At 49.0% G+C, this 14,393-nt stretch overlaps 1 protein-coding gene across 1 annotated transcript in view; it reads left to right on the top strand.

Annotated features, from left to right (window-relative positions):
* The window catches only part of MMP17 (matrix metallopeptidase 17), a 167,025-nt gene that overhangs the window by 127,142 nt on the left and 25,490 nt on the right, over positions 1–14,393 (top strand). Inside the window, exon 4 of the mRNA XM_028709424.2 lies at positions 13,431–13,714. Coding sequence (XP_028565257.2) covers positions 13,431–13,714 — 284 coding nt within the window. The remainder of the gene's footprint in view (positions 1–13,430; positions 13,715–14,393) is intronic.

Here is a 14,393-nt window from a genome sequence, read left to right as displayed (position 1 = left end):
ACCTCGGGTTAAGAACTTTGCTTCAGGATGAGAACAGAAATCGCGTGGCGACAGCGGGAGACCCCATTAGCTAAAGTGGTACCTCAGGTTAAGAACAGTTTCAGGTAAAGAACGGACCTCCAGAACGAAATTAAGTTCTTAACCCGTGGTACCACTGTATTGTACTATCACTGCATCAATGGCATGTTGCAGAACACACCTGTGGAAAATAAAAAATCAGTCTGGAGCAGCTCAGACCTTTCACCACCTGAAAATTCACCTTTGCAAAGACCCTTGTGAAGACGCTGAGCCCCAGAACACAATCACTTTGATCTAGCCGCTCGCTCTAAACAGCATTTTAACAAAGCATCCCACACAAAGAGATGTGCGGTGGTTGATTTCCTAGGAGCAGGGCTTAGAAAAGGAAGATGGTCCCTGATCAGCAGGGAAGTCAATAGGCTGGAGCCAGAGAGGGCAGGAGAAAATATTTCTCTCCTTTCTCGTGAAATTGCTCAGGCATAACCCTGCCTGTCATATTTCGTTGCTCAGGGAAGCGAGCGGGGACCTGGTGATACCCAGACTGGCAAGCTGACTCAGCAATCGTAGGAGCAAGTGGGGCTCCAGGCTTGTGAGCTGACTCAGCGTCCCCACACAGCGCTTCAACCCGGCTGCTGTCAATCTCAATGAAAGGAAGAGCTCTGTGTTTTTTCAAGTCATCGACTCTGCGTGGTCTTTTGAAGCCAAAACAATCCCCGCAGACGGCTTGGCTCTCAGCCGGCTTTCAAATGCCAGTTAGGCTTACAGCAAAGAGCGGGTGGAGGGTTGCTGAGTCAGAATAAGGAGCAACAGTGCTCACACACACACCCCACCCCCGGGAGACAGCTTGCATTACTAGGCAGGGGGGCGGGGAGAATATTAATGCTAATATTAATTGCTTTCTATTGGGTTAACTGTGGAACAAATCGCACACGCACGCACACACACACACACAGAGGAGGGAGCTGTGGTTCAGTTGCTGCTTCCTGCTACATGTGAAGCTACTACAAAATGCAGTTGTGCTTGGCAAGCCCATCGGGACTTGTAGGGCAGTAGCCAAAGAGAAGAAGCAGGTGGAGCCAGACAGAGCCAGTGATAGGTAAAACCCATGGCTGGCATGTTGGCAAAGTTCCTTAAATAATGCAGACCAGAGAGTCCCGAGAGAAAAGAAATCTTGGTAACATTTTACTGAGGAAACTGATCAAAAACAGTGTATGATTTAAGGAGAACAGCAAAAGCCTTAAACGTACAGGGTGACATTCAACGAAACATACAGGTGGAAACTTCTCAGAACGGCACAGCCAATCAGGGACATGTGCTACCTCAGCAAAGGTCATGCTGGTTGCTAAGCAACACCTCTACCTATCCTCTTCTTGGCTAGGTGACTGTAACAGAATTAACCCTTAAGCTGCCATATGTCTGGGTTTTCCCAGACACGTCCGGGAATTGCACTGTCAAAAAGGCGTCTATGCGGATTTTAAAAGAAAAATGTTGAAAAAATCCCCAGAAAGCCCAAAGACATATTTTTTGTGTGGGGGTGAGATATTTCCAAAACAACTCTCCCCCCCCCAAAAAAAAAAGCAAGTGGGGGCTTGCTGAGGGAAAGTGAGCAGAAAAGAGTGAGCTAAAGCTGCTGATAAGGTAAAAGGTAGGTAAAGGACCCCTGGAAGGTTAAGCCCAGTCAAAGGCGACTATGGGGTTGTGGCGCTGATCTCACTTTCAGGCCGAGGGAGCCGGCGTTTGTCCATATACAGCTTTCAGGGTCATGTGGCAGCATGACTAAACCGTTTCTGGCACAACGGAACACCGTGACAGAAACCAAAGTGCATGGAAACGCAGTTTACTTTCCCGCCGTAGTGGTACCTATTTATCTGCTTGCACTGGCGTGCTTTCAAACTGCTAGGTTGGCGGGAACTGGGACAGAGCAATGGGATTCGAAGGGATTCGAACCGCCAGCCTTCTGATCAGCAAGCCCAAAAGGTTCAGTGGTTTAGACCACAGCGCCAGCTGCGTCTCCAGAAGTTGCTGGACTAGTGCCCCAAATGGATATACCTGCCGTGCACCTCTTCTTTCTCCTTGCCTCGCCCTCTGGACCCAATTGTGTACAAATGGTGCCGTGGTTAGTGTTGGAGTTTGACCAGGGAGAACAGAGTTCAGATTCCCACTCAGCCTTGAAGCTCCCTGGGTCACCGGTCTCAGCCTAACCTGCTTCTTCTTCTCTCTGCTTGCCATGGAGAAACTGCAAGCAAACAGGCAGCAACAAGGCAGGAGGCTCAGGGCATTGATGGTGTGCCCTCAACTGGGGCCCAACAGCGCCAACGATTCATGTTGGATCCAAGATTGGTGGCCCCAAGGAGAAGACCCGAACCACTAAGATCCCCCTGCTTCCGTCTAAACATTGTTCAGTCCAGAAGCAGAAAACCTCACGCTGAGCTTCTGTTTCAGCTCTCAAGCCAACTCATTTGTTACCACATTATTTCTGAGATACGGACATGAGGAAGCAGCACCCACACCAGCTGGGTAACATATGAATCAGATCTCGGGATGTCGGAGATTTCTATTAAAAATGGGAATGTGGGAGCAGGAATCGCCAGTGTTTGCTTATTCATCCCACAAACCGGAATGGGAATCAATCCAGCAAATACGTTCTCTGCTGTTGCTTTCGGTCCATAATTGGTTTTGTTTCCCTCCTGCTTGCGTTGCATTTCCTTCGCGCTGAAATGAACGGCACGGAACAATTTAATGGCAACGTCTTTTACGTCATGTACTTAACTGGGTTACAAAAATTACGCAAGTTGCGTCATTTCGCTCAGGTGAGGCAGTGAGGCGAATGGCATACTTTTCGGCAGGGAGTGAACTGCAGTGGAATGGAAACAGTGCCACGTATGACAACTAAAAGGCAGAAAATGGTGTCTTCTTGCATCCATAATCAGACCTGAGCTTTTTAAGTTGCTCTGGACATCTGTTTTGTTTTGTTTTTTGTCAAATCTCTGAAGTAGCTGAGTGTCCCGAAGGACATACTAAAGAGCTACGTAAACCAGGTGTGGCCATGTAGCAACACAAAGCAGGGGAGCATGTCTGCCACTTCACAATTGCATTCCTGCACAACTCTGTGTCCTCCACAGAGCCTGTTTGTGCCACATCCATGGCAAACCCCCCTCCCAAACATGCCTCATGTCCCAGGAACTAGTTCTTCTCAAGAAGCTGCCATTTTTATTTTATTTTTAATATTTTTATTAAAGTTTTCTTGGTTTACAAAGGTATGCGCCATGTCTCTTTTTTCAAGTTACATTTTCCATAGGTCAGTTTCATTTGTTGAGACATTAGGGTTACATTAGAAAGAAAAGGGGGGGAGGCGAGGGGGGTCAGGAGGCGATGTTTCTAATTTGCTTAATGTATGTATGGGGTTTTGTGTCAGCGTCATTTGTGAGGGTTCTCTTTGCTATTCACTTGTGTTCCTTTGGTGGTGAGAGAAATTGGGGTTGGCCTAGAGTGCGGTTGCTTGTTTGTGATTGGCTGTGGTGAACTTTCGTGTGTGAGTGGGGTGGGTGGGTGTTTTTAAATCAGGTTCGCCAGATTGATTCGTATGCTGTTAGAAGCTGCCATTTTAAGAAAAAGGCAGGTCAGCAGCTGGAGCTGTTTGTCAACACACCACTGCCAAGTGAGCTGTGGATGCTTGTCTGCTTTGTGTGACAAGGCCAGGGAGAAGGGCAGGCAGAAGGGGGATTTGTGGAGGCAGAAATCAAGGGCGCTGAGCTGTTAAAAATATTTTGTTGGTGCAGAACTCAGAGGCTTGGAAGCCTAACCCAGTGGATCCTGAGGGTGTCAAAAGGCCTGCTCAGATCTTCCAGAAAGGTGTGGGGAGCATCAAGCCCCAGGGCTAAATGTGGCCCTCTGGTTCTCTCTCTGTGGCCCTGGGGACTCTTCCCCCCGGACCACACCCCTCACTAGCCCTTACTTGCACTCCCTCTGAGTTTCTTTTGCCTGGCTGGAATGTGTCCTTGAACTCTGATTGTGCCTTTTGCTTGCCTGTCTTATAAGAAAAAACTGCTCCCTTTCCCTTATGGGGTATTCCAGAGCCCGTATAGAGTCCTTAAGTGGGTTCCCTATCAGTAGGAGAAAATAACAGAGGCCATCCAGAGTACAGTCATACCTCGGGTTGCGAACGTGATCCATGCAGGAGGCACGTTCGCAACCCACAGCGTTCTAAGACTGAAGTGCCACGTCTGCACAGGCGTGTGACGCAATTCGGTGCTTCTGCGCATGCGCGTGACATCATTTTGAGCTTCTGCGCATGCGCGAGTGCCGAAACCCGGAAGTAACCCATTCTGGTACTTCCAGGTTCAGCGCAGTCCGCAACCCGGAAACGCGCAAACCACAACGTTCGTAACCTGAGGTATGACTGTATATTGAGAAGCGAAGCGGCTAGTAAGCCTGATCTTTATTCAAGGAACTGTTGCAACAGGGTCCCCACTCACCACACGCAGGAGGGAGGACGAACTCCGAACAATGGTGCGCAAGCCCTCATATAGACTTTTGAAATTGCCCACCCTGTAGCCCAAGACCATCCCCACCCCCAAATTGCCCACCCTGTAGCCCAAGACCATCCCCATCCCCAAAACATCATACCTACATCACAGAAGGAGGCATCTACAGCAGAAATCCTGTCTGCCAGGATACCTGATAATGGTCACTGATTGCATTATGGCCATTCTTTTGTGATGCTTAATACTTAAGTTCCTGAATCCATGTCACAGGCTCACCCTTTTCATACACAAATACGCCCTTAAGGCAGGATGTGCAGGCAAAAAACAATGGGAAGGCTTTCTCCATTTGCCTCCCTTCCTGCAGAGGAATATTTGAGGTCATTGGGAGAGTCAAAATGGCTGCAGGATTGCTCTCCCATACTATTTCAGGCACTTGATTCATATATTTAGATATGTGTGCATTTATGAATATTTATTCTATATTTGAGAACTTAAAATTCTTAGGGGTCAGGGCTGCCGGGGAGTGGGCCCCAGCTCACAAAATGGCTGGGGAATGTTCCATAGGGGAGGATGCACTGGGACAACCGATCTCAGTGATCACGGGTAGGAGGAGGAGTTACGCTAAGACCAGACCATGTCATTACAGAGGAGGCAGGTTTAGTCGTTGTCTGAGGACTATCCCTGCCTCCGGGTCTGGTCCTGACCGGATGGATACTAGAATCAGCAAGGGATACCCACATGACCTGAAGGTGCTGCTGTGCAATGCCAGGTCAATGATTCATAAGACCACTGCCATCCATGACTTGATCATGGATGGAGGACTTGACCTGGCATGTGTGACAGAGACTTGGTTGGATGAAGCAGATGGGCCTGTCCTTGCCGCTGCTTGTCCACCAGGTTTCTCTTACGCACAGCAACCCAGGTCATGTGGGCGGGGAGGGGGGGTTGCAGTGATTTTTAGGAAGTCATTAGTTTGCACCAGGCGTCCTATTGGGAAGACCCAGTTTTCCGAGTGCATGTTCTGGAAGTTGGGCAATAGGGGCAGTACAGGATTCCTACTGGTGTACCGACCTCCCCGCTGCACCAAGGATTCCCTGCCCGAGCTGCTTCAGGTCGTGGCGGATGTCCTCCTGGAGACACCTAGCTTGGTTGTCCTAGGGGATTTTAACATCCATGCCGACACGACCTTACAAGGGGCTGCTCGGGACTTCGTGGAAAGCATGGCCTCCATGGGGCTGTCCCTGAATAAGTCTGGCCCAACCCATAGCCGCGGACATGCCTTGGACCTGGTGTTTACCTCTATGGATGTTGGTGATCTGACACTAAGTAAAAGCGAAACGAAAGAAGTGCCATGGTCAGATCACTTCCTGGTGCAACTGGACTTCTCTGCGACCCATCCCCTCTGCAGGGAGGTGGGACCAATTCGGATGGTCCGCCCCCGCCACTTAATGGATCCAAATGGTTTCCAGAGAGTGGTAGGGGATGCTTTATCCCATGTTGATGGCCTTTCAGCCGATTCCCTGGTGGCCCGCTGGAATGTGGAGTTAACCAGGGCTATTGACTGTTTGGCTCCAAAGCGCCCTCTCCGATTGCATGGAGCCCGGAGAGCCCCGTGGTTCTCCACGGATCTGAGGGCAATGAAACAATCGTTGAGACGGCTAGAGCGCCGGTGGCGGATAACCCATTCCGAATCTGACCGGACACAGGTTAGAGCTCAACGTCGAGCCTACCAAGTGACGATAGCGACGGCGAAGAAGACCTTCTTCGCCGCCTCTATTGCATCTGCAGAAAACAGCAGCAGGAGACTTTTTCAGGTGGTTCACAATTTAGCGGAACCACCTGCGACATCTGGGCCCAGTATGGGCCACATGATCTCCTGCAATGATTTTGCAAAGTTTTTTGCAGATAAAATCGCTCAGATTTGGGAAGAAGTAGACTCCACCGTGGGAGCAGAGCCAGGGCGGGGGAGTGCTAGAGTCCTGTCTAGTCAAGTTGTGTGGGATCAATTCCAACCTGTTACCTCCGAGGATGTGGACAGGCTGCTTGGACGAGTGAAGCCAACCACCTGCCTCCTGGATCCTTGCCCATCCTGGCTTATAAAAGCTAGCCGGGAAGGACTGGGCGATGGGCTTCGTGGGGTGGTGAATGCTTCCCTCCGTGAGGGAGCCTTCCCAGACCCGCTGAAAGAGGCGGTTATTAAACCGCTTCTTAAAAAACCATCTTTAGATGCGGCCACGATGGCCAATTATCGCCCAGTCTCAAATCTTCCATTCTTGGGCAAGGTGATTGAGCGAGTGGTTGCTGAACAACTCCAGGCACGCCTGGAAGAAGCGGACCATTTGGATCCCTTCCAGTCGGGATTCAGGCCTCATCATGGGACTGAAACTGCCTTGGTCGCACTGGTTGATGATCTCCGGCGGGCTAGGGACAAAGGTGAGAGCTGTTTCCTAGTTCTGCTGGATCTCTCAGCGGCGTTTGATACCATCGACCATAACATCCTTCTGAACCGTCTTGAGGGGCTGGGAGCTGGGGGCACTGTCATACAATGGTTCCGCTCCTTCCTCCTGGGCCGTGTTCAGAAAGTGGTGGTGGGGGATGAGTGTTCAGACCCCTGGGCCCTCACTTGTGGGGTGCCTCAGGGCTCTGTCCTCTCCCCCATGCTTTTCAACATTTACATGCAGCCACTGGGAGAGATCATCAGGAGGTTTGGGCTGGGTGTTCATCAGTATGCGGATGATACCCAGCTCTACCTCTCTTTTAAATCAGAACCAGTGAAGGCGGTGAAGGTCCTGTGTGAGTGCCTGGAGGCGGTTGGAGGATGGATGGCGGCTAACAGATTGAGGTTGAATCCCGACAAGACAGAAGTACTGTTTTTGGGGGACAGGAGGCGGGCAGGTGTGGAGGATTCCCTGGTCCTGAATGGGGTAACTGTGCCCCTGAAGGACCAGGTGCGCAGCCTGGGAGTCATTTTGGACTCACAGCTGTCCATGGAGGCACAGGTCAAATCTGTATCCAGGGCAGCTGTTTACCAGCTCCATCTGGTACGTAGGCTGAGACCCTATCTGCCTGCGGACTGTCTCGCCAGAGTGGTACATGCTCTGGTTATCTCCCGCTTGGACTACTGCAATGCGCTCTACGTGGGGCTACCTTTGAAGGTGACCCGGAAACTACAACTAATCCAGAATGCGGCAGCTAGACTGGTGACTGGGTGCGGCCGCCGAGACCATATAACACCGGTCTTGAAAGACCTACATTGGCTCCCAGTAAGTTTCCGAGCACAATTCAAAGTGTTGGTGCTGACCTTTAAAGCCCTAAACGGCCTTGGTCCAGTATATCTGAAGGAGCGTCTCCACCCCCATCGTTCTGCCCGGACACTGAGGTCCAGCTCCGAGGGCCTTCTGGCGGTTCCCTCACTACGAGAGGTCAAGTTACAGGGAACCAGGCAGAGGGCCTTCTCGGTAGTGGCGCCCGTCCTGTGGAACGCCCTCCCATCAGATGTCAAAGCGATAAACAACTACCTGACATTCAGAAGACATCTGAAGGCAGCCCTGTTCAGGGAAGTTTTTAATATGTGACATTTTAGTGTATTTTTTATCTTTGTTGGAAGCCGCCCAGAGTGGCTGGGGAAACCCAGCCAGATGGGCGGGGTACAAATAATAAATTATTATTATTATTATTATTATTATAACACCAGGATAGAGAAGTGTGTGTGTGTGTGTGTGTGTGTGTAGGAACTACCCTACTGCACAGAAGTAGGTATGTTTCCAAGCACAATTCAAAGTGTTGGGGCTGAACCTTAAAGCGCTTTAAAGCCCTAAACTGCCTCGGTCATGTATACCTAAAGGAGCGTCTCCACCTCCATCGTTAAGCACTGAGGTCCAGCGCTGAGGGTCTTCTGGCGGTTCCCTCACTGCGAGAAGTGAGGTTACAGGAAACCAGGCAGAGGGCCTTCTTGGTAGTGGCGCCTGCCCTGTGGAACGCCTTCCCACCAGATGTCAAAGAGAGAAACAACTATTTTACTTTTAAAAGACAACTGAAGGCGGCTCTGTTTAGGGACGTTTTTAATGTCTGATGCTGTATTGTTTTTAATATTTGGTTGGAAGCCGCCCAGAGTGGCTGGGGAAACCCAGCCAGATGGGCAGGGTATAAATAATAAATTATTATTATATTATAAGTAACTTCCACACTCATTGCTCCACCTGCTTTTGCCTCTGGCTTCATTCGCCATTGCCATGTGGCCCCTGAAGAAGAGTTTGGAGTTTGGATTTGATATCCCGCTTTATCACTACCCTAAGGAGTCTCAAAGCGGCTCACATTCTCCTTTCCCTTCCTCCCCCACAACAAACACTCTGTGAGGTGAGTGAGGCTGAGAGACTTCAGAGAAGTGTGACTAGCCCAAGGTCACCCAGCAGCTGCATGTGGAGGAGCGGAGACGTGAACCCGGTTCACCAGATTACGAGGCCACCACTCTTAACCACTACACCACACTGGTTCACCAAGAAGGCGTGTGGCCGCAGGGCTGAAATAGGTTCCCCACCACTGTCGTAAAGAAATAAAAACCTCTAAGTGAGCGGGTCTCCTTTTTATTTTGGGTGAGAGAGTCTGATCTGCGCAGCCCTGCTTTTGAGAAGCTGGACAGTGTGTTCGGTTGGGCAGGGACATTCACAAACAGCAACAGAAGAAGCCACACGTCACCTGTACAGAGAGATAACTAAGCCTCTGCCATCCTCTCTGTGTCCTGCAGGGATTCATTAGCGAACACGCTTCCAACTAATGAATTTGTCCACTCGGATTCTTAAGGGACTTTGCGCAAATCAACTGCTAACTGGCTCCAGACCCGTGGCACTGGGAGATAACTGGATTTGTCGCCTTCGCTCAGGCCAAATTGAAAGTTGCGGGTTTCTTGAAAAGGACTCACCGGCTCTATCGCGACAAGACCGAGCCTGTGGCTTGGCACACAAGGGGACTCTCTCAGGCTAATTGCTGCTCTTGTCAGGCAGCAGCTGCGCTTGGTTTTGAGAGTGCCACACCGCGTGGCCCCTCCAGAGACGAGGCTCGCTCTCTCCTGCTCTCCTTCTTCACTTCAAATCCTCCACCGCTCTCCGTCTCCCCCCTTTCGTTTCAATCTTAAAGGTCTCAGCAGGAGACTGTTGCCTGTAGATAACCAGTCGTTTTTCATTTTTTAAAAAAGAAAAAAAAACCAGGAAAATTACTTCGCTGTATTTCCGACAAGCAAAGTTGCTTCTTGGGCCAAAGAAAAATGTCTCCGGATTCTTCCAGTTGTGGAGAGCTCCAGATTTGATCAAAGAAGCAAAGGGAGAGAGCTGCGCTCAGGGCTTTTTTCAGCCGGGGCTCGCCAGAACTCAGTTCCGGCACCTCTCAGGTGGGCGCCTGTTATGTACTGAGTTGAATAGGATCCAAAATGCAGCAGTCTGATTGGTCCTAGAACAATAGGATCCAAAATGCAGCAGTCTGATTGGTCCCAGAACAATAGGATCCAAGATGCAGCAGTCTGGTTGCTCCCAGAACAATAGGATTCAGAGTGCAGCAGTCTGATTGGTCCCAGAACAATAGGATTCAGAGTGCAGCAGTCTGATTGGTCCTAGAACAATGCATCAGTATGATTGGTCTGCAGGAGCCACCCAATCCAGCTCCAGATGGAAGTGAATCCACAACCTGATTGGCCTACAGGAGAATTCCGGAATTAGCCAATCACGTGCAGCCCATTGTGTAAATAATGTATATAAAGCAGATACTTTGAGGGGACTTCCATTCCCTCCTCACCACTATGAGCTGAATAAAGAGCATGAAATCCACTCTCGACTCCGAGTATATTTCAGCGCCATTGCCATTCTAAGAGAACAATGGAGGAGTTCACGGTGTGATCCGGCACCTCTTTTTCCAGAAAAATAGTCCTTAACCCTTTGGGGAAGAGGGACATCCATCTATCAGGGATGCCAGTTTACAGATTTCCTGCGCTGAACAGGGTTGGGCTAGATGGCCTTCAGAGTTTCCTCCTGACTCCATGGTTCCATAACAATGGCTACAGGTCCTTGAGTTCCTGTCTTTGTCTTTAAATCACAGTAGGGTGTGGCATGGAATTTTAATTGGGGCTGCAGCCTTTAATTAATTCACCGGCTTGATTAATTAAAAACCCTTTAAAGCAAATGAAAAAGCACTCTAATTCATCAGATGACATTTTTTCCCCAAAACAAATCTTGTAAGTGTTTACAAAAGTTGCAGGAAGCAGGGCTCCATTTTAAAAGAGGCATCTGCCAGTCACTGTCACATTAGGGAATGAGGGGTGTGTGTGTGTGTGTGTCTTCACATGCACAATCTTAAAGACACACAAAACATGTTTTCTCTCTTTTTCCTCTTCAAAACTGCACACGCATTTATGCAGATTTCTTCACTCACTTGAAAGCTCATCAAATTAATCAACTAAGCTTTCTTCAAACAAGCAGCAAACCTAATTTTAGCACTTTCGTTTTTAGGGTTCTTTCTTTCTTTCTTTTAGTTATTTAAACAGTTTTTGCCCCACTGCTTGGCCAGAAAACCTTCCCAGAGCGGCTTGCAAAGATCAGTAGTAAGACAGTCTCTGCCCTCATTTAAAAAAAAAAGTCACAGCATGAAAAGAAAATGGATTGGGAGAGAGGAAGAAATAGGTAAACTCATGTACCAGTTTTCAGGTACCACATCTTCATTACAAGCTCTTCGAATAACCAGTTGGGATCAGAAACTTTTCGAAGAGAGGAGGAGCCAAAAGTGGCTGGTGTCTCAGCAGAGTTGATGGGGTGGCCCTGCTTCCCTTCTTCCCTTCTTCTGCACCCTGATGGAACGGCTGGCACCAGATGACAGCTGATGATCCTGGCATCTTAGCTGAGCTGCGGGTGTCTTTTCTGCCTTTTCTTCCTCCCTCTGCTGCCGCCCAGTGGAATGACTGCTGCAAGCTTGTGTATTGGTGGGCAAAGTAAAATAAGTAAACAAATGTGTCATGGTCCCACTTATTCTCAGCAGCCAGAAGCCTCATAGCCAGACGCTGGAGAGACCTGTCAGGAGTGAACATGGACCAATGGTATCAAATACAGTGGTACCTCAGGTTCAGTACTTAATTTGTTCTGGGGGTCTGTTCTTAACCTGAAACTGTTCTTAACCTGAAGCACCACTTTAGCTAATGGGGCCTCCCGCTGCCGCCACGCCGCCAGAGCACAATTTCTGTTCTCATCCTGAAGCAAAGTTCTTAACCCGAGGTACTATTTCTGGGTTAGCGGAGTCTGTAACCTGAAGCATATGTAACCCGAGGTACCACTGTACCATTTGATGGAAAACAGCCTTATTAGAAAAACTAACCAATAAACTGAAACTGACATGGGGACAAATAGAAGACGACGCCTACACCCTGGTATGGTTCCCCTTTATCACATACACAGCCCAACAAGACAATGACAAGAATCCACCAACAGCATACAAATCAATCTGGCTATCTTGATCCAAACACACGCACACACACACCCCACTCACACACAAAAACAAATCTCATTATAGCCAACCAAAGACAACCAACCACACCCTAGACCACCCTCAACCTCTCTCACCACCAAGGAAATACAACAAGTGAATAGTAAGAGTACACAAAACCCCACACATACAATAAGTAGAAGAATAGTAGCATTGCCACCCGAACCCACCCCACTCACCATTCCTTCCTCCCCCTCTTCCCCCTATTTTCTTCTTAACCTAACACTGTATGTCTGGATAGAAATAGGGGAAGCCACCCTAACATACAAGCTCGAATGAACAGACTGTGTACATGGATAAAGATATGAAGAAGGAAGGCCTGACGGGGGGGGGGCTGGAGTGTGGAGGGGGGAAGGGGGGGAAGTAAACCGGATGGTATTTTGAATTGATTTAGTTATGTAAGCCTTTTTTCTGAAACTATATATATTACTGTTATGTAGTTATGCATTGTAGTATGAATGAATTTTGTTTTGTATTCTTTGTTTTATAGAATACATATAATAATGTTGTGTTACTAAGCAAATTTAATAAAACAGTGAAAGGGGAAGGGGGAAAAACCTACCACTGTATGTAACACTAATGTCTCACAACAAATGAAACTGATCTGTAGAAAATGCAACTTGGAGCGGGGGAAAGAGAGAGGATGCACATTATTTATGTAAACTAAGAAATCTTTAATAAATACAGTAGTACCTCGGGTTAGGAACTTAATTTGTTTCGGAGGTCCGTTCTTAACCTGAAACTGTTCTTAACCTGAGGTACCACTTTAGCTAATAAGGCCTCCCTCTGCCGCCGCCACGTGATTTCTGTTCTCATCCTGAGGTAAAGTTCTTAACCCGAGGTCCTATTTCTGGGTTAGCGGAGTCTGTAACCTGAAGCGTCTGTAACCCGAGGTACCACTGTACATATACATATATAAAACAAATGTGTCACGGTCATCCAAAAAAGGTGGCTGTATCCAGGGTTGCTTCCATTGAAAATAACAGACAAGACTAACTTGGGTCCATTAATTTCAGTAGGTCTACCCTGAGTACCCTGAGTCTAGGACTTTCCGATCAAAAGGTCGGCGGTTCAGATCCCCGCAACGGGATGAGCTCCCATTGCTCGGTCCCTGCTCCTGCCAACCTAGCAGTTCGAAAGCATGTAAATAGGTACCGCTCCGGTGGGAAGGTAAACGGCATTTCCGTGCGCTGCTCTGGTTCACCAGAAGCGGCTTGGTCATGCTGGCCACATGACCCGGAAGCTGTATGCCGGCTCCCTCGGCCAATAAAGCGAGATGAGCTCCACAACCCCAGAGTCGGCCACAACTGGACCTAATGGTCAGGGGTCCCTTTACCTTTATCTTACCCTGAGTATAATTTAGTTTGGGGTTGTTCTTTTCTGATCATGGGCTGCCTTTTTCCATCCCAGAGTTCGCACGTTCCCTAAGGAATCTCACCTGGGCCACGACACAGTCCGCGCCCTCATGTACTACGCCCTGAAGGTTTGGAGCGACATCACGCCGCTGAATTTCCACGAAGTGGCTGGGAACAATGCCGACATCCAGATCGACTTCTCCAAAACGGACCACAACGACGGGTACCCCTTCGACGGTCCTGGTGGAACAGTCGCCCACGCTTTCTTCCCGGGAGAACACCACACCGCCGGGGACACTCACTTTGATGACGATGAATATTGGACTTTCCGATCATCAGGTACGTCAGGGTAAGAGAGCTGCGGAAATGTGTGGGAGTGCCCTGTTTGCCTCCGTGAGCATCGAGGGAAGAAGGGGGAGGCCAAAGGAGGACGAACCTCTATAGAAAGGGAAAGACTTCCTTTATACATGTATAAAATGTATAAAGTAAGTAACAAATGTGGGAAATGTAAAGAAAAAGAAGGAACTTTTTATCACATGTGGTGGGAACGTAAGAAAGTGAAAAGCTTCTGGGAAATGATATATAATGAGATGAAAAAGATGTTGAAATATACATTTATTTTTAAAAAAACCAGAAGCATTTTTACAGTGGTGCCTCGCAAGACGAAATTAATTCGTTCCGCAAGTCTCTTCGTCTTGCGGTTTTTTCGTCTTGCGATGCACGGTTTCCCATAGGAATGCATTGAAAATCAATTAATGCGTTCCTAGGGAAACCGCCTTCAGACCAGGTCCGGGGACAGTCTGTCCCCGGACCTCTTCTGAAGGCTGGGGGGGGGGACAAGGGCTTTTCTTCCCACCCCCAGCATTTTAAAAAACCCCGGGACAGCGGAGGACTTCTCCGCTCTCCGAGGCGATTTAAAAGCCCCTGGGAAGGCAGGCAGGGGGGACAAAGACTTTCGCCCCCCGCCCGCCTTCAGAAGGTGTTCCCGCCCCCGCCCCGCTTCGGAACAGCTTTCCGA

This window comes from Podarcis muralis, chromosome 16 (assembly GCF_964188315.1).
Source record: "Podarcis muralis chromosome 16, rPodMur119.hap1.1, whole genome shotgun sequence".
Classification (NCBI taxonomy): Eukaryota; Metazoa; Chordata; class Lepidosauria; order Squamata; family Lacertidae; genus Podarcis; species Podarcis muralis.
The sequence above is the reverse complement of the archived record's forward strand: the minus strand, read 5'-3'. Positions and strand labels throughout refer to the sequence as shown.